This window comes from Coffea eugenioides, chromosome 3 (assembly GCF_003713205.1).
Source record: "Coffea eugenioides isolate CCC68of chromosome 3, Ceug_1.0, whole genome shotgun sequence".
NCBI classification, from domain to species: Eukaryota; Viridiplantae; Streptophyta; class Magnoliopsida; order Gentianales; family Rubiaceae; genus Coffea; species Coffea eugenioides.
The window spans coordinates 813,952-834,542 of NC_040037.1; the positions used below are offsets into that span (position 1 = coordinate 813,952).

The 20,591-nt window shown below is 33.5% G+C and overlaps 2 protein-coding genes across 4 annotated transcripts; one reads left to right on the forward strand and one right to left on the reverse strand.

Annotated features, from left to right (window-relative positions):
• Positions 1 to 1,109: 1,109 nt before the first annotated feature.
• On the reverse strand, positions 1,110 to 2,812 carry LOC113765096 (zinc finger CCHC domain-containing protein 10-like). The gene is made up of 2 exons (XM_027309151.1): positions 2,717 to 2,812; positions 1,110 to 2,259 (listed from the first exon to the last, which is right to left on the reverse strand). Exon 2 carries the CDS (start codon positions 2,212 to 2,214, stop codon positions 1,402 to 1,404), a length of 813 nt encoding a protein of 270 aa, XP_027164952.1. The 5' UTR covers positions 2,215 to 2,259; positions 2,717 to 2,812; the 3' UTR covers positions 1,110 to 1,401.
• Positions 2,813 to 14,818: 12,006 nt separating this feature from the next.
• On the forward strand, positions 14,819 to 18,664 carry LOC113766827 (outer envelope pore protein 16-2, chloroplastic). 3 transcript variants are annotated; one of them, XM_027310986.1, is made up of 7 exons: positions 14,819 to 15,046; positions 15,270 to 15,321; positions 15,531 to 15,605; positions 17,001 to 17,032; positions 17,280 to 17,313; positions 17,674 to 17,741; positions 18,325 to 18,664. In XM_027310986.1, exons 1-7 carry the CDS (start codon positions 14,915 to 14,917, stop codon positions 18,466 to 18,468), a joined length of 537 nt encoding a protein of 178 aa, XP_027166787.1. In that variant the 5' UTR covers positions 14,819 to 14,914; the 3' UTR covers positions 18,469 to 18,664. The 3 variants fall into 3 exon arrangements, with proteins under 3 accessions (XP_027166787.1, XP_027166788.1, XP_027166789.1); XM_027310987.1 differs by having other exon boundaries at positions 15,537 to 15,605; XM_027310988.1 differs by lacking the exon at positions 15,531 to 15,605.
• Positions 18,665 to 20,591: the final 1,927 nt, after the last annotated feature.

Sequence of the window (20,591 nt, forward strand, 5' to 3'; positions counted from 1 at the left end):
TCCCTATTTTCGAATAAAAAATTGTATATAAAACATGACAAAGAATAGTTTATAAGACAAAATATATGCGTCAACTAAATACAAACTAGAGATAATAAGTATTTATAAAATACACGTATACATGTAGGATTCTCTATAAAACACACGACATGTATACATATAGGATTTTCTTACCAAACTTAATCGGATAACCTATAATCCATCAGTAACTCCTTATCAATATATTCCTCGTTTTATCGAAGAAACCCAATCGAATAATTCATCAGTAACTTCTTATCAATACATTTCATGTTTTATCGAAGGTAATACATTCGTCGTTTAATCAACTTATCTATGATGTTGAGTATTACACCCATCGTTTAATCGGATTGATCGAGTTGAATATTCGTGAGTATTGAGTTTCACCTAACCCATTACCGGCTCTAGATTTCAACGAAGTCTTTTTTTCTAGATTATTTTTTTCCCTTCTCTTCTCTTCCTGCTTTCCAGAAATTTCGTTTCCTTTATAAGAAAATCATGAAAAGGCTTCTTTTTTTCAAAGAAAAAAACAAACACAAAAAATGCTTGGCTTTGCAAGTTTATCTTTGAATGACTTTGCCGTATTCGAGTAACTATAGCCCTCATTCTCAAGTGGAACACGGCAAAATGGCTGAGAATCAATAGGCAAAATTTTTAGTTCTTCCACTAGTACGAGTCACTGTTTTTTTTTCGCGACCTCAGCGAATGGGAATTTAAAGATTGTAATCCATCCGTACCATGGTCCTCTAAACTAACCACAAGAACCCCCATCACCTGACGGACTTAATATACTGCAAAGAACATACATCTGCAGATGCAGCTTCTACTTAGTCTCTCCATGAAAGCACATTTATGAACCCACGCAGATTGGAAAGACATTTAACTTTACTGCTATGCAGCTCCATCTCGAGATATGAATCAGCAGAAAAAAAGCCATAGAATTGCTTCCATTCAGCAATGCAAAGTAATCGGCAGAAGTTTCATGCCCGATTCACGGCACAATACTAGATAAACGTAATACAGAATCAAGGCCGACAAATTATGCGCAAGATCTGCTTTCAGAACCAAAATAAAGAAGATTATAGAGAAAATGGAAAAAGTGCATATACTAGGATAGCAGCAGAACACAAGCTTACTGTGGATTAGTAGCCAATCACTAGCTTCACCAATATTGCCCTGTTGCACAACCAAGCAAGAAACTAGAATTCAATAACAAGATAGCTAAATTCTTACAACCAGAGAATAAGAGTCATACAACTGAAAAAAGAACATGTAATCATCCAATACTTGTATGGACTTCCAATATCATTGACGCTTCTTTCTCAAACTGACAACCGAAAAAGCAGACACTAAAATCAAGAAACTCCAATCAGCACGGCCACCTCAATGCTTCCTGCTATGCCTCCTGCTCCTGGAGCTCCTGCCCTTCTTCCGGCTGCTTCTTTCTTCAGAGTCAGATTCAGAGTCGGAGAATGAATCAGATCCAGATTCAGAGGTAGAACTATATCTGCGGTGCCTTCTCTTCCTCTGCTGCTTCTTTTTCTTCTTCCTCTTCCTCCTCCTCTCTTCCTCTGAATCTGTGGATGAACTGTAACTAGTCTCACTCTCACCAGAAGAATAATCAGACCCTGTCACAGATGATCCGCCACTATCAGACTCAAAAACTGAAGCCTCGCTATCGCTACCAGATTCTGTATCAGACTTGTGCTTCCTCTTGGTCTTCTTAACCTGTTTATCACTCTTCCCTTCCTTCTCAATATCAGGGTTATCTAAATCATAAGAAATTGACACCTTCATCCTCAACTTGGGATTTTTCAACTGTTGCGTGCGAGAAGGTCGTGAAATATAGACCCTTTCATTCTTGCACTCATATGTCCAATGCCCAGTTTGGAAGCACTTCTGGCATTGGGAAGCTGCCCCAAGAGTAGACATTGAACTCTTAAGATCCTTCCTTTCACCCAGCCTAACTTGTTTCTCGGTACTCATCAAATACATCTGCCTCTTAGCTTCTTTCCTTTCTTGCCATCTACTCGGCCCTTCCTCTTTCTGCCCATAGGCATTCACATTGCGTGCAGCCGCAGCAGCGGCACGCTCAGCTTGAGCTCGGCTAAGACCCTTTGCAGCTGATAATGCTGCCGCCTTGATTCTTTCAGCGGCATCCTGAGCACCACTTTCCTCTTTGTTACCCGATGACATATTTGTATCCTTTCAGACCCTCACTCCAACAAATTCTTCTACTCACTGGATCCAGACAACCAAAAAGAAGGGGAAAAAACTGATCAATTCCTCTGATGATTCTAACTAGCCGAAATAAATTTGAAACAAATAATTCCAGGAAAAGTAAAAAATTGCGAAAATAGGTAAAGTTGCGAAGCATTAGAATCTGGCAAACAAGTGACTGAATATGGATAACAAATTAATGCAAAATCAGCTAATATCAGAAGGGCTTCAAGGAAAAGTCAAAGCAGCTGCACAGCATACGAAGATCAAGTGGAGATGGTAGTCAAATTGTTCAGATAGTAGTATTTATTCGCATGTGTTCTAAAACTAGCGGATTTGACTCAGTTATGCCAAAAAAAAAATTGTATTCCAAAACTGAGATATAAAACTTTCTGCAAATAAAACCCTAACAAAACAAATCAGCCCCTAATTATATTTCACAGAAAAGACTTAATAATCAGTGATTGAAAATTCATACCAATTCTCGTATATATACAGACTGGCTTGCTTTCCGGTGCTTCCGATTGCCCCACAGAGGAAGAGGCCTTTGGAGAAGAAACGCCGCGGTGTCGGATGGCCGTCGTGGTCGGGCGAACATATACTCTATAAGTCTTTGGGATAATTTCAGAAACCTCCCCTAAGATTTCTTCTAATATCACTCAGTTCCCTTGAGGTTTTTTAAATTTTACTTACCTCCCCTATTCGTTTGACAAGACTAATGTTCCTATCAAAAGTCATGAATGACAACATCACCCTTGCTCTTAATAGCTACTTAACCAAAAAGCTAAAATAAAATAAAATTTTTAAACCAAAAATGTAGATTAAAAAAAATTGCTATATAATAATGGTCAATATTTCTTTTATATCGAAATCATGATAGAACAACAAAGGACGTAGGTAATTTAAAATCAACCACTTAGAAGGATTTTTTTGAGTAATTAATACTTTGAAACATTTTGTGAATAGTTATGAGGAAGTTAAGAAATTTTTTTAGGAAATATGTTTTAATACATGATATAGTTTAAGGGTGTGGTTGATACAACTGAAATTTGAAAATTGAAATCTCAAATCTAAAATCCGAATACATTAAACTGTTGAATTGTTAAGTATTGAATCTAATACATTTGAGTGTATATCATATTCAGTGATAAGTGAATAATTTATCACTTATTTTTTGAAACAAGTTTTACCTAGAAAATTCAGTATTGCTTAATTAATTCAGATGTGTAATTTTTTTGTTATCAAACGCATTTAGACATGTTAAAATCTGAATCCATTAAGTAAAAATATTGGATTAGATTATCAAATGAGACCTAAGTTGTATTGAGAACTAAAATAATCTGTTCATATGGGTAGTTTATAATATAAATCCTATTTATAGAAAAAATTTTATAAACAAGTCAAAATTAAAAAAGATAATCAAAAATGATCTAATGACCAAATATATGTTTAGAAATATCCCTTTATTGTTAAATATCATGCATTATATTAGATAATAATTGGTGTATATCTATAAAATGATTCGTTGTTGCATTTATTGTAGCTTATATTTTCATATTTTTACTTTTTAATCTCAATTTAAATTTTTATCATAAATAGGATAACATAAGGATAGTGTTGGAACAAAAGTTTCATCTTTTTTGAATTTCTCCAAAAGAGCTAAAATATTTCAAGAAATGTCAATTCAAGGGAGAGAGGTAAGATTTTAAAAACTTAAGGGGTATTGAGTGATATTATGTGTAACAGGGAGGTTTCTGAAAGCTACTGGAAAAGTTTCATCTAGTGAATTAGCGCATGGTACTATTATTTTCCCTTTATTTTGAGTTAGCCTTTTTTTTTTGGGGATAAATTACACGGCACCCCCACTTTTGCAGCTATTGTAAATTAGCCCTGTTGATTTTTATTGAGCTCAGCATATCTTTAGACCTATAAAAGAATCACCTTCACGAATTCATATTTCAATTTGTTATAACCTCCTCCGTATACCTCTTCCAAAAAGCTATTGTATATTTAATTGCTATTGAAAGATAACGTTGAGAGGATAAGCTAAGACTAATTTTTAAAATTTATCTAATTTCCATCACGCCATCATATCTAAAATTTCTGTCAAAACAAATATATTCCCAGTCAACTTTGGCTAAAAAGTGCCACGGCTAGAATCATAATAAAGTATGTAATACAATAAATAAAGGAGATCACTCGTGAAACACCCTATTACACTATGAAAATGCTACACCTATACCGATCCCGACTCGAAAAGCTGTGGTGATCACACGCGCAGCAGGAGAACCTGCAATAATATATTTAAAATCAATACAATTTCATAAATATGTGAAGAGATGAATTTGATAGAAAAATTACAGACACTCACTAAATAGTAAGCCTCCCACCACTATCCCCGCAAGCGAGCCACCAGCAACCCTCTTAAGGGTGAGGTCGAAACAATGGTCACACCTAGGGGTGCTGTCGAGTACTACTCGAGCTCGACTCGAGACAAAATAACTAAGCTCGAGCTCGAACTCGAACTCGTCAAGCTTTTAAAATTCGAGTTCGAGCTCGAGCTCGACATCAATTTATGGAACTCGAGCTCGAGTTTAATTAAATGTAATTAATTCAAATCAAGCTCAATCGAGTTCAATCAAGCCTAATCAAGCTCAAGTAATAAAAATTAATATTTTATATATAATTTTAAATAAAGGATATTATTGACATTTCACAATAATAAAAATTAAAATATATATTATAAAAAACTCGATAGAGCTCGTCGAGCTCTCGAGTATCATATTTCCAAGATCGAACTCGACTCGATAGCTCTAACGAGCAGCTCAAGCTCGAGATCGAGCTTGGTCAACCGAGCTCGAGCTCAAGCTGCTGACCAAGTAGCTCGCGAGCTTGAGTCGAGCTACTTGGTTCAGCTCCAGCCCTAGTCACACCTCTCAGCTACGCCAATCTACAGAAAAAATCGCAATCGTATAGTTAATGATACGATACAAATCACAGTTCTATAGCCTTAATTGACTTGCTCTTGCTTACTTTGGGGTAATCCCCGTGGCCTTGCTTTACTGTAGTCCATCTATTAGATTGACAAACTTTTTTAACTTCGCACTAGATTTGAAATCTCCAATTAAACTTAAGAACATATTTACTTACCTTATTCCCGAGTTTATAATGTTTCTTAATTGTCTCATAGGATTTACACAAGTCCTTAAGGGTTTTTGACCTCATAACCTAACTTAGGATTCAAGTATAAATTTTCCAAATTCAACTCACCATCAGTAAAACAAACATATCTTGGCTAGAAAATTTATATAATATTTCTAAAGATTACAGCAGAACTACACTAAAACATTTTAAACTTTATAGAAACCATTAGAATTTCCTTCAACCTGTCACTGAAAAATGTTTGGCCTTGAAAACCTTCCTGCCATCCGAAACAAGCTAACAATCAATAACTTTAAAGATTACTATAAATCGTTCATTAAGAGTTTGGCCTTGAATGGTTTATTAGCAAATAGTCGTATGGTTCTAATTTCAAACGAAAGAAATGGCATTCAATTTAGACTATGAGTTTCGAATTTCCACAATTAGGCTCTTAATCATTGAAAATTTTCCAGAAACTTTCCTTTTCAAAACCTTATTTTTCTTCCTTCATCTCACAATCAAAGGCCACTTCCATCACCTACCACCTTCTCCTCCGCCTCAGGAAAGCGGCAGCCACTACTTTTGTTGCTAGCAACCACGATGTGTCTTTTGTCTCATACTTTTCCAATAGCTTCAGCCACTGGTTGACTCACGGTGGGCGGCCGGTTCTGCCAGTCAACGATGGCTTCCTCTTTTCTTTTCTTTTTTCGGCAAATTTCTTTTTCCTTTTTCTTCATTTCAAAAATCCTAGTTCCCTCTTTACTTGCACCGGCCCTTTCCTAGCTTATAACTCTTCCTCTTTTCCTCCTAAGCCGATCTCCCTCTCTCTCTTATTCGTCATTTCATATATAAGAAGAAAACAATTTCGAGCAGAATATACTTAACTGAAAACCCAACATCTTTGGCAAGAATACTTCAGAAAAACCTGGCACTTATGCTACAATGTATCCCAAAAAAAAAATTAAGGCCCTCTTAAGTTAAAATTCCAACCAATACAGCTACCAACAACACCAGACCCATTATAAATGTGAAATAAAGAAAATAAAACATTACCTGACCGATTGGTTGAGTGGAAGGAGCGGCAACTTCTCTGTTCATAAGCACAATATCAAATTAGAGATCAAGAAACCCAAAAACGATGAGCAAAAGTGATCTCTCTCTCTTTTTCGGGAAAAGTTTCTATATTCACAAGCCATTAGCGGCTTTATTATCTCCTAGTTCTTTCATGAGCTGAGCATGCTTCAGAATTGCATCCTTGTTCGAAAGGTGGAAGAGGAACTAGCTACAGGAGGCTGAAAAAGCGATTTGAGCAGTGGGAGGTACCATTTTTGGGTTAATTTTTTCTGGGGCCTGTTTTAGATTCTGCAGAGAGAACCCTTTTTACAATTTGAGCTAACTGTCTCGGAAAGGGATGAGGAGGGATGATTGAGTTGTTGTAGTGGAACGGGAGAATGTATATGGAAACTAAAAGGCAATGTTTTCAGAACCGGACCGGACCGGCCGGTTGGACTGCGAACCGGCCATGTCACCGGTCCGGTCTAATGTTAAAGTCGGAAGTTCATGGAGAACCGTTGAAACCCGGACGAACCGTGTGAACCGTTAAGAACCGTGAACCGGCGGTTTATGGAGAACCGTTGAAACCCGGACGAACCGTGCGAACCGTTAAGAACCGTGAACCGGCGGTTTTTTAAATTCTTCAACAAAATATCAAGAATGGTGTAGCTAAGATTCGAACCTGGTCTCCAAGTTTAAATATGACAATCTTACCGATAGATTGTACTTAAGTTTGTTGAGAATTCTACTTGACTAAAAAATATATTAAAACATCAAGTTCTTCTCTTATTTTATTTTTCAATTTTTCTTCTTAACCATTTTTAACCCAAATATCCACAACAAGATTTTCTCAAGTCTTCACCATTATTATCAGGTTATTATCTTTAGCAGATTGTAAACAAGTTGAAAATTTCAACTTTTCTTGTTTTCCAACATTTTAGTAAGTTTAATTTTTTTCTTTCAAGGTTTTTTTCTATATTATTATCTTTAGTTGATTTTTTGCATTTTCTTCTTTTTCCCCTCAATTTTCATATGTTTCCCTCATTTTGTTTTATTTTTATTCGATTAATTAAGGATGAAATTTTTGCAAAAGTAGTGCACATCCGTGTAGGAATTGGGTAGGAATTACAAATAATAACATTGGGTTGGTCAAAATATGGTAGTTGGCACATAATCGAAGCTATTGATAATTGAATTTAAAATAATTAATGGTATAGGATCATGAATTTAATATAACATGTTAATTAGTAATTTTAGTAGCAATTAATTTTTATGTGTTTAACTGTATATTTTGTTTTTTTCAAAAATTTTTAGTTTTTTTAGTTGAGCAATTAGATTAATATTTTATAATAAAATTTTAACTTTTTCAGCTTAAGTTGATGAAATTGAAGGTGGTGTGGTTGCTTATCATGTCACTGATAAAAGTTTGCTATTCAAATAGTTTGTCTTAACTTGAACTCTTTTATGGATTTTTTAAGGGTTGTAAAGAATTCAATATTTAATTTATTTATTTTTTGTGTTTTTATTTGTGATAATTGGTGCACATTTGGATTGTATCTATTTATGTTTATAATGAATTTATGAAAACTTGTGGTGAATTATGATATTTTAATTATATTTATCATTCCATGTTTTATGTATAACTTTAGAAAATTTATTATTATCATAACTTAAATTAAGTTATGTTGGTAAAGTTCAAGTGTAGAATGAAACATGCTTAGTACTTAACACTTTAAAAAAAAAAAAAAAAAAACAGTGAACCTTTGAACCGGTCGGTTGGACCTGTCGAACCGCGAACCGGCCACCTCTCCGGTTCACTGACCGGTCCGAGTTTAAAAACATTGCTAAAAGGCGGTGGCGTACTGTACCAATTAACAGATTAATAGAGCCTGCATGCTACAAACCCATGCATTATGTATTATTTTATAAATAGGGATAATTTCAGAAATCTCCCCTGAGGTTTTCGACAATTTCATTCGGCTCCCTTGAAGTTTACATAATTACAAAAACCTCATTTGTTGTGATAAAAAGACAATAATGCCTTTTATTAATTGTCAACTCATTGAAAAACTCTATCAAATATTAAAACTCTCTCATCTATTATTAACCAATAATTCAAACCATAGTTTTTTCTATTTAACTATCTATTCTCTTACTCATATATCTATTTTTCTTTCAAACTCATTTATTTATTATTATCAACCAAATATGTACTGTCGCTACTAATAAAATCGCCGTACACATTAAACCACCAATACTTATATATCTTGGTATCTATTCCCAATCCTCGATTTTTCATTATTACTAAATATTTTTCTTGCGCCCATTTTTGTTTCCAATTTTTTATAGGCATTAACAAATTGAAATTGTCAAATGACAAATTGAGTGTTAATTTCATTATCAAATTAGATAGAAATGAAAATAGTGACAATGATAAAAAATAAAAATTAAGGATAAAAAGTTGAATAGGAACTAAATATAGGTTATACTGTTATGGTTATCATGAAAAAAGTATTCTTGATATATATCTATAACTGCATTGTGTTTCTATTTTTTATTTACAATTATTGATATTATTCCTATAGAGACAATTTGATTGATTTTGAACTCTATGCCAATGGAATAAATTGGATATTGATATTAGTAGTGATGGTTTAGATTATTTTGTATTAAAAAGGTGGCAACCATAGGATTGAAATTTAGGGATATTGATGAATATTGTAGTATATTAAGTAAAATCTGATATTGTTATGAAATTGTAAGTAAGTTTTTGGGTATATGATGTAGCATTTATACTTTATACAATAGTATGCATCAGAAATTTTTAGATAAAAGAGGAACATTAAAACAAAGATAAGTGTTTATTTAGTAGTAATTTGGATGTTGATAAATAGATAATAGTGGTAGATAATAAATATAAATGAAATAGAGACTATAAATTATTTTTTTCCTTTACATTTTTATTGTGAATTATAACTCAAGGGCATTATAGAAATTTTGAAAAAAAATATAGCCTTGGGTCTAGAATGTTACTTAAATAGTGAAAACAGAGAAGGTAGGTATAATTTTTAGAAATTGAGGGGAGTTTTCTGTAATTGTTAAAAACCTCAGGGGAGGTATGTGAAATTAACCCTTATAAATATCCCGCAAATCACACAAAATATCACATCAACAGGTCATCTTAATTTTGGTAAATGTTGCACTTGCACCCCAAAGATTAAGAAGTATCAATTTTAGCCCCGTAGGAGAAAAAGGATGTTTTTCTAGTTTAGCCCTCAATTCCAGCTTAATTTCTTTATGGTAGTTAATTAACACCTAACAATTTGAAGAATTCTGGCTATGAGGCCCAAGGATTATACATTTTAAATATTTGTGTCTAGCTAAAATTGCAATTGTTACTGTATCTTGAATATACATTGTCCAACTTCCTTTTCTGACGATGCACTCATTGTGGCTAGAGCTGTTAATCGAACCGGATAGCTCCCGAGCCGAGCTCGACCCGACTCGATAAGAGCTCGACTCGGCTCGTTTACAGAGAGAAACGATCCGAGCTCGAGCTCTAATCAGTACTCGTTTAAGCTCGTTAGGTTCGAAGGGTAGGGGCATTTTCATCATTTCAATGTATATGTGGTACTCTAACCTAAGTCATATCCCGTCTGTAGCCCTAATTTTTCTTTCCTCTTTTGGTCTTACCTTTTCCCATCCCACAGCCGTCACCGTCCATTCTCACCCCGCACCCCGCAGCTGCACGCTGCACGTCGCACCTTCCATTCTTACCACCAGGCGCCATCCTCTTTTTTTTCAAGAGCTGATATGCTGTCTCCCGTAAACGAGCTCGAGCTCGAAAAACTCGGCTCGAATTCCATTCGAGCTCAATGAGTTAGGCTCGATTTCAAACTCGAGTTCGAGCCCGAACTCGAGTTTTCTATCAGTACATTGAGTCGATCTCGAACGCCTTGTGAAGCTCGAATTACTAATCGAGCGAGTTCGAGCTAGCTCGATTAGAGGTTCGAGTCGAGCTCGATTGTCCTATGCTCGAACTCGACTCGGCTCGTTTAACAGCTCTATTTTGTGGCCTTTGTTTAAAGAACACAAGGACTTAAGCAGTAATTAACAAGAAAAAAGGTACTAAATACCATTTTAAGATTTTCACGTGCTATTTCTTAACATTCCATAATGATGTAATGGGACAAGGAAATTTCCCTAGGGGGGCTTTACAAAAAAAAAAAAAAAAAAAAAGAAAGAAAGAAGGAAAATGTTCAGCTATTGAAACTACTGGCCACCGTAAATCTTCAATTATGAGATAACAAAATTGACATGCTCTTTTTTTTTGACACCTTTACCGAGAGCCTTTAACGAGTGATGCTGTTGGATACGTATGGTTAGATATGGTCAGACCTTACATGCTAAATGAATGTAATGGGAGCCAAAACAAATTCGTTTTTCGCCGACGCTGCTTGTCCCTCTTTGCCTTGCCGGTGAGTTGCACGTCAGACACAATGGATATTCCGTCTTAACTACTGTAGCATTATCTATCTCATTTTTTATTATATTACTATTTTTTCATAAATACTATATTTCAATTTTTTTTTCTCGAACTCCAAAAGCTATTAACTGAATAATACACAATTTAATAAATTTAAAAAATCAAAATACATAAAAAAATGAGATTTTTTATAAATTTTTTACTATATTTTAAAATTTTCTATTATATATTACTTTTTAAAAATTGTTGTATTTATTTTTTACTCAGTTAATAGTTATTAAGTTTTAAGAAAATAAAAAAGAATTAAATATTTTTTAATTTTCCATTATATATATATTTTTTGAGACTGTTGTATTTATTTTTATTTAGTTAATATTTATTATATTTTAAGAAAATAAAAAAAATTAAAATATAATATTTATAAAAGAGAAATAACAATATAATACAGAGTGGGATAAATATTAAATAGTGGCATAGAAAGTAGGATAGAAGATCCATTACAACTATCAAAGAATCAGCTAACACGTTAGGAATATGCAATTGGGAACTTACGACTCCACATATGTCAACTAGAGGGAAAATGGGAAATACCTTATCTAAAGATTATGAGCACTTCACCATGCTAGTGAGTGAATTTAGATGCGTGATGCATTTATAAAACTTGGAATTAAATATAAACTGGAATAATATAATATGCATTTAGATCAGTTAGATGTTACTATGGGTTTGTTTGGATACCCCATTTTTTAAATAATATTTTGCTTATAGCATAAACACATTTCCCAACTCAACTTTTTATATTCCCAATTATCTTTTTATCTTATATACATCACATCACAAAAAGTACTACATTAATTATTTCAAATAACACTTTATCCAAATAATATTTCAAATATTTCAAATGTTCGAATAAGAAATATTAATGCATCTGAAAACAAAATTTATTTCTTCTTTATGTAAATAAAAAGAATAAATCTTATATGCACTAATAGCATATATAATATCACCATTGAATCCATAACACATATGGAAAAATTAAATTTTAAATTTAAATTTTGCATAGTTGTCGTTTATTCAAAATTGATAGTGTATACACTGTCAGTATAAGAAAGATTAATCTAATAAAAATTTTGATTCTACAAAAATACAAAAAATAAAAACTTGTGCGATATGAAATGAGACAAAACAAAAAATCACTAAAGGAAAGATAATTGTGGTAAAAAAAATATTTTTCTTTATTTTCTTCATTGCAATATGTGAAATTAGTCTGAATGGAATCAAAAATCAATTTTCATAACCAATAAATGTGAAATCAACCTCAATACTTGAAGTGTTGGAAAAGATAATTAAACTTCAACACGCGATCCATACACGTGACCATGTAGCATAGACTATACAAATGAAAGATTCTAGTACCCCATTTTGAGGTTTTTGTTTTAACTTCGTTTAGGTTTTGTTTGGATTGAAAAAATTGAAATTCATTCAAATCGCTCTAGTTATTTGAATTGCGTAAGAAACATTTGAGTTTTAAATTCACCAATTATCAAAATATACTTTAAATATAGAATAATGTATAATTTACAAATTCAAATACTTCATAAGTAATCTAAAGTATAAACAATTAGAGAGATATGAGAGGATTTCAAAACCTCTCCGTCCAAATGCAGCCTTATAGAATTTGATGGAAATTGCCCAATTGGATCTCAACGCAAAGTGTTTCTCTCATGGATCAACGCCCTCATAAGTTAAATTTTGTCTAATTTAAACTGATTCGTATAATTTTTTCCATTTTTAATATAATTTCTTACAATTCGGGTATAAATTATTTATTTAAAAAATTGGATTTAAACATACAATTAAATTTACAATTATACTAAAAATGGTAAATATTCAAGCAAAATGTAATCAGAATTACATGAACTAATTTGAATTCGACTAAATTCAACTTGTGAATGCCTTAATCCTTCTGACAACTAATTCATGCTACTATCCGTTAATCAATCTCCGAATCAGGCGGTGGAGAGAGAATCCAATTTACGAAAGGTTTCTCATAGTACTTGTTTGTGCTGCGTTTCGGAAGGCAATTAAGCGTAAGGGGGAAAAAGAAAGGAGTAGGTAAATCATGATTTTGGAACCACTGAGCTTAGCCTAGTGGCCACCAGGGAGGGACTTAAGTCCCTCATTGGGATGTAGGTGAAGGTTCAAACCTTACCTGCAGCAAAAAAAAAAATCTAAGGGTAGCCCACTAGCCCCTGACACAAGCCTCCTTAGACTCCCCCTTCCCCTAGATTATGATAGAGTAGGTTATACAATTTATTGTTGCTGGCAAAAAAAAGGTAAATCATGATTTTGGGTTCACCCAGTAGCTGGTGGCTACCTATGACTTAGCCCGCCCATTACAACTGTTCTAGGGACTGATATTCCTCGGGCCCTCGCGTGTTCCATTTCACGGCAGAGATTTTAAAGCACCAAACTTGAAAGGAGAGAAACTACCAGCCTTTAGGTTGGTAGCCACCATCCACCATCAAGCCATGAAGGTTTGGACCCTTCGGTGAACCCTTACTTCCATCAATTGTCACAGTTGTGGCTCTCTAAATCCAGATGGGTGTATTATGCATCCTTCTAGTTCGATAGTGGTTCAATCCCCACCGATTTCTCTATAGGTCCAGTTGGGTCCTCCTCTAGAATAGGTTAGAATAGGAGTAGAAGTAGGTTGGGACTTGAAAGGAAAGAGAGAGAGAAAGAGGGGGAGAAAAAGCACTTATGATTTTTTTTTCTGGATTATTATCACTTTACCCCTTAAAGTATATCATTACTATCAATTTTATCCCATAATATTATATTTTAGTCACTTCACCTCATAGGTAATTCAACTCAGCATGTTAATAAATTTTTAACAAAAATACATTTTATTTTATAGCATTACTATGTTGTTATTATCGTTTTATCCCTTTAAATTATAGTGATATAATCACTTTACTCTCTTCTAGATATTTTACCATATCATTAATCTAAAAAGTATGTTAAAAAATGTTTAAATATATTTACCCTTTTTATATATAAATAAAAATAAAAAGTTGGAATAATTATTCTTCCTTTTTTCACTCTAAGATTTCAAAAACATAAAAATAAAAGAGTTTTCTCAAATTTCTTGTTTCACACTTATTAATACTTGAAGAAAACGAGATAGGATAGAAGGAGATAAAATATTAGATTTTACAAAGAAAGAAAATAAGGAAAAATATAATATTATCTTATTACTTTAATGTCCTTGAAATTAGGATTGGAATTGGGTAATAAACAGAAAAGTAAAGTATTTTTAAAATAATAAAAATATTAAATTCTTTCTTGTTTGTATTAAAAAAAGGAATTGAGCTCTTTCTCTCTCCCTCCTTTTTTTTCAATATTAATAAGATTGCCAAGAAGAAAAAGATTAATGTTTTGAGTTGACCATATGATATTTAGGTGATTAAAAAAAAGTAGAGTGCAATTAATATTTTATGTTTGGATAGCAACTTTTTCAAAAAAAATTTTCACTTGCATCATAAATGCATTTTTCAATTTATCTTTTTATATTTTCAACATTTTTCTTATCTCACATACATCACATTATAAAAAGTGTTACAATAATTATTCCAAATAATTATTTGGAATAATGTTCTATCCAAACAGATAATGCTACGTAATCCCAACGAACTGGCAAGGAACTCGCTCTAGCTCGTACTCCCACGCAGAAAATGGCTCCACGGAGGCCGCCATCTCGTTCAAGAAACAGCCACGTGCATACCCATATTCTCACACGTGTATCTCTTACCTCTTTTGTCTTGCTTGGTCTACTGCTCACTGCGAGAAAAATGGCTTTGTCATGTTTGCCAGTTGCACCACTACTAACTACAAATACATACATTCCTTTTTTTTCTTCTTCTCACAATTGTTGTCGAAGCTTCATCAGGCCCACCGTCCAGAGCAAGAAGAAAGAGAGAAAGAAAGGAAACAATGAGTAGCAGTAGTAATTTGGAGACGCGATCAATCATTGATGAGCTGCGCAACTTCGATAAGAGTGGTCTATTTGATTTGGGCCACCCTCTTCTCAATCGTATTGCTGAAAGCTTCGTAAAAGCTGCTGGGGTAAGTCTTATAACGGTAATTTTTTTCTACGAAACAAGTTTTCAACACATTTTGTAGTGGTAGTGGTAGTTAGCAGCAAGAAAGATTAAATTTTGATTTCCGTGTAGTGGTAGTTAAACTAGAATTCAATGCTGTTGTGTAATTTTGTAAATCAAAGACATGCATAAACAAGATACTTAGTTTTTTATTGACAAAAAATCCAAAAAAAAAAAAATAATGGCAGATTGGTGCAGTTCAAGCAGTAGCACGCGAGGCTTATTTAACAGCTGTTGAAGGTGACATGATCTCCCGATTTCATCCTTATAGACCATTTCCTTCTTCTTTTTTTTTTTAAAATTTGATTTTTTTTAAACGATCCTTTTGGGAAAATTATCGAGTGGAAAAAAAACTGGAAGGATGTGATTTCTGGCTGCTTCCTTTCTTTAATGTCTTGGTACTTCTCCTCTTTTCCTCATGTTGGATTTTCATGTGATCTAACGGTCAGGTGCAGGTGCGGATACTAGTGGTATACCGCCAGAAATTTCTGCTGCTAAAAGGCATCGATTTCCCGACCTCAGAGGTATAGGTTTAGTTTATGGCCCCTTAGATCAGGTACTACTAGCTCATGCTCCATGCTACTTGTACACTAATGGATTACTAGGGGCTGCTAATCGAATTTATCCAATTAAGCATCTTAAGGTGTCCACAGACCATAAATCAAATGCTGCAGTATTTACCTTTGTAACAACATTTAAACTGCCAGATTGGCTGCAAAGTATCTCCCATTCTGGTGTCATGGTGTCTATTGAAGGTGATCTAAACGGCAGAACGCTCTGGCAACACCAACTGGGGAATTTCCTTAATTCCAGTAGACTCTTAATTTCTAGGCTGATACATGGAAGAATTTTCACTTCTAGCTTGATATTGTCATTGCCCATGACCTATTTGTAGGAGAGTAAAATTATAATGCTTGTACTTTTCAAAATCTCGATTTGCTACATGTGAGATTTGCTATGTGTTTGTGATTGTAATAGATGCTAAGCAATTCTCGCTATTTTATCAAAAAAGTAATGATATCTTTGGTATTGACATATAGTGTTTTGTCAGGAGACACCGTCAAATCTGATTTTACAGTTTGTGGAATGAAAATTTTTCAAAAGATTTACCAGTGGTTGCAAGTCATTCATGGAATATGGGTTTTTTTAGTGTCAGAATAGAGAATATAACTTCTCCTATACAATTAGATAAAATATCTGAGACTGCAGATCTTTTATTTCTATTCTCAAATAACCCGTCACTATCTGCTGGAGAGTGCCAATTGAGTATTACCTATAATAATTTTTTGTTGGACTTATATATCAGTCTCAGCACGAGACAATGCATTTCAACATTATTGATCATTCTTTCATGGGTGATTGTTTGACTCTATTATCTACCTTTTGTTTGAAACTAGCGAAAGAGGACAGTGCTTTAAATTTTCTTGACATTTTTTTAGCAGGATTGTAGTTTGCAACTTCTTATGATAATGAGTTTGTGGGGGATTAATGGGACAGTTGAAATCAGATACAGGAATAAGCACCATTTGGTTTTCAAGTGAACTATATATTCTCGAGAACCCCACAAGTCTTAAGCAAATTTGATTTTTAGATTGGAGCATTTAAGATGTTCTCTTTCTTTCTTTTTCTACTATAATTCACTATATAATTGCTTCCCCCTCGTAGAGAAACAGGTAAAACACTTATTGCAAAAGAGCTTTGCCTACTTCACTATGCCCTTGATATGCATTCATCATGTAGATTGACTTTTTAGAAGTTTGTTTTGCCATGTATGCCAATGGAAATTATAGCTTTCCAATTAAATGGAAGTATCCTTGTATCTTTTGGCTTTATCTTATTATTATTATTTTGGTGGAGAATTGACGTTTTGAAATTTCACTCTTCTCCAGACATATTAAAATTGTTCTAATTCCTTGCAGGAGAAACTAATGCAAAGACTGTGGAAGCTTTGGTATGTTTCACATAGTTATTCTATTCCAAATGACAAACTTATTCTATTTTGTTTTGAATCAAGTGATAAGTTAACCTAGAACATTTGACTTTGCCTCATGTGCTAATGCAAAAAAGCCACTCATGTTCTTGTAGCGATGTCCATTAGCTTTTTATTATGATTGAATCTTTATTAGGTCTTAAACAATACAATTATATTGTTGGTAGGCATTATTGATACTCATCTTTACGGTTCTTCCTCTGTGTAGGTTAAGGGCACTGGAAAAGAATCTCTACAATGGGGTAAGAGTGCCAATAGATTTTATCTTTCCTCCTCTCTCCACACCCCCCACCCCCCCCCAAAAAAAAAACGATTGATTGAATTTGTATACTCTTTTATAGGAGAAATATCATGCTGGCTTCATGTCATATAGCAACCGCATGACTTTAGGGAATATGTTTGTATATATTTGATTCTATCTAGAATATGTGTGCGTATGATTTCGAGTAAGGGGAAGTCTTGGCATTTTTTTAGGTGTAGAAAAAGTGGGAAATAAAATTGTCTGGTGGGTGTGGGTTAAAAAATAAGGCATAATCACCTTTTCTGGGCTCAGCATACGGATTGAGGACTTGGTAATGATCTTTTGTTGAAATTCTCTGCAGGATTGGCTGCTGGAATGTATTCTGGTCTTACATATGGATTAAAGGAGGCTCGTGGAGTTCATGATTGGGTAATCATGGTGCATTTTGATTTGCATGGTCATGACTTTATGGGGATACTCGTCTCACTTTTACTTTCTCCACTGCTTTTTGTAACATCTAGCTAAAATCCTTCAAGATAGAGCAAGGTTCAATATCTTAGCACATTTTTATATGCATAATATCGGGTTAACCTACCTCTGACGGGTTTTAACGTAATTCTCGCTCTAAATTAGCTGCGCTGTACATTTGGTCGCTGAAGATGTTGAAGAGAATATCTGATCAGATGGTAACAGGAGGAGTCTATTCAATGCTTGTTGCATTGAGAAGATTATGCAATAATCATTCTGCATCTTATTTTTAAAGAACTAGGCAAGAAATATGCTTGGATTTGTAATATATGATGCATAATACCTGAATCTGATATATGTTAATAATCTAAAGCCGTTTTCCGTATATGCTGAAATTGCTGTGTTGTCCATCTCGTCCGACTGAGTCTTTTTTTCATGCCTGTCCAGAACTGAATCAACTTTTGTTTTCGAGAACTAGGCAACAAAAATGCTTGAATTTAATGTATGACCAGCAGTAATGCCTTGTCTCATGATCTCACTGCAGAAAAACAGCGCATTAGCTGGAGCTGTTACTGGGGCTGCATTGGCACTAACGTCAGATGGTCATTCGCACGAGCAGATCGTGCAGTGTGCCATAACTGGTGCAGCCATATCAACTGCAGCGAATCTCCTTACGGGAATATTCTAAGTTCAACGCTTGCTTGCTGAGTTATTGGACTGGGTAGTAGTGATCGTATATTAAACGAGTAGCCATTTGGGTAGATGCGTCCTCTCTGCTGCTTGAATCAAGGATGACTTTTGATATTGTATGATGAAGTTGTTTTGTAGTAGTACTTGTTTTCCATTGGACAACAGTCATAATTAGAGCACATCTTTTGCGTGTTTATACATTGTTATAAGAAGCCTCGTGGAGTTCCCAAGTCTTATCACTTCATATCGTGACTTCACATTATTATTGAGTCACTTTTGGAGAACCCTTTTGATTGAGAAGCTTGGTGAAAAACGATATCCACTCCAAGAGTGGGATCTTCTCTTGAATTATGTTGAATTTGCTAACAATCAATTCACTAGTAAAGCCACTACTGGTTGTAGTCCTTTTTCTGGTGGGGAAATTTAAACCAAACTCATGTGTTGATACTCTTGGAGGATGTAGTTTGAACTTTGAATCTCCAAATTGGGCAGAAAGAAAGCATCTGCTCTTCACCCATGGGGATAGGATCAGGCATCTTTCCAAGAAGATTTATTGGTGCAACTCATCTACCGGATCGTTTACTATACGTTACGTGGCTGTACCTTTTTTCCCAAAATATAAAAAGGAAAAGGAAAAATGAAAAACTTGTCGAGTAGATATGATTTGTAAGTAGGCAAGTGTTATGATCCAATTGCAAGGTATGGAACTTCGATTTCACATTATAAAAAAATTTTACAAAAGGGTTTACGAATTGAAGGCAGTTGGATATTTAAACTGCAATAATTTTTAGAATAAATATGTAAAAATTGGCTATTTTTTGCTTGATTTATTCTTACCTCACATGAGTTCACAACTAATCAAAATAAATAAAAAAAGGTATTACTAATTGTATATCCGTTAATATATTTAGGGCCTGTTTAAAGAGTGCCCAATAGGCACTCGTTAAGATGTAATTCAGGTATTAGATTTTTAAAAAAGTAAAATTAATTACGGAAAGTGCATAAATGCAAGGTAGAGTAATAATTATTAATATGTGTGTGTGTATATATATATATATATTTTATAGATTAAGTGAAATTCACGTATGTCAAAGAGTGTACCGTAAAAAAATTCATTACATCTAAATTATACATAACCTATAGGTGACAAACAAACCTATTTAAATAAATTTAATACCCGCCTATAAATAAATGGATATGGGTATCTTAAATTTTTACATATGGATATAAAATAGGTATTATTGGGTAACCCATCAAATTCAACATTTAGAATTATTTTCCGCCAAATATCCTCTCTTTCCCCATCCATTTTTTTATCCTTCATTTTGTCATGATATTATCTACTTTTTTCATTATTATTCATATTATTACTATTATTTGTTGATTTTATCTTATCATTTTATTTTCTCGTAGTTTGTTAACTTGTTCATTTTATAGTATTATCAATTTATGACAAATTTTAGCCTTTTTTCTTACCTTTCCAAAATGAAATTTTAAATTTACACACGAAAGAAAGGCTAGGGGTTCCAAGTTTTTGAATTAAGTTTTTATGTTAACTTTCATAGTACTTAATTCAAATTTTTATATTTTTATTGTTTAATTGTTAAATAGTATGTAATTTTGCGACATAGAGAGTGAATGGGAAAAAAAATTAATAATTAGGCTTATTGAGTATTATAAGTAAATATTTAAAACAAATGATGAGTGCAAATGATGGTATAAATTGATAACTTAGTTTGTAAAAATAAATTTAAATGACTTTACAAAAAGTTAATATAAATGGGTCATAAATGAAAAATTGGGTTACCCAATTCATTTTTTGATTTACCCAATTATATCTATCTAATTAAATGGATATAAATGGATTGACTCATTGATACCCATTGCTTATTTTAACTAATCCAAACCCGCCCAAATCATTCATTTTAACACCTCTAACATAACCTATCATATTAATAAAGGAAAATTGCAGAAACCTCCTCTGAGATTTCTGACACTTGCACTCACCTCCTCCGTGGTTTGAGAAATTGCACTGACCTCCCTTGAACTTACTGATTCTTTGCATATTCAGTCCAGGCGATTAAAATATTATTTTAGGGAGTGGAATGAGGGAAAATTGCA

Bases quoted from the DNA above. Each gene is read 5' to 3' on its own strand.
- LOC113766827 (XM_027310986.1), top strand. From the start codon at position 14,915: ATGAGTAGCAGTAGTAATTTGGAGACGCGATCAATCATTGATGAGCTG. The intron at 15,322-15,530 runs GTGACATGATCT...TCTAACGGTCAG, and splicing joins TTATTTAACAGCTGTTGAAG to GTGCAGGTGCGGATACTAGT. The intron at 15,606-17,000 runs GTATAGGTTTAG...AATTCCTTGCAG, and splicing joins TCGATTTCCCGACCTCAGAG to GAGAAACTAATGCAAAGACT.
- LOC113765096 (XM_027309151.1), bottom strand. From the start codon at position 2,214: ATGTCATCGGGTAACAAAGAGGAAAGTGGTGCTCAGGATGCCGCTGAA.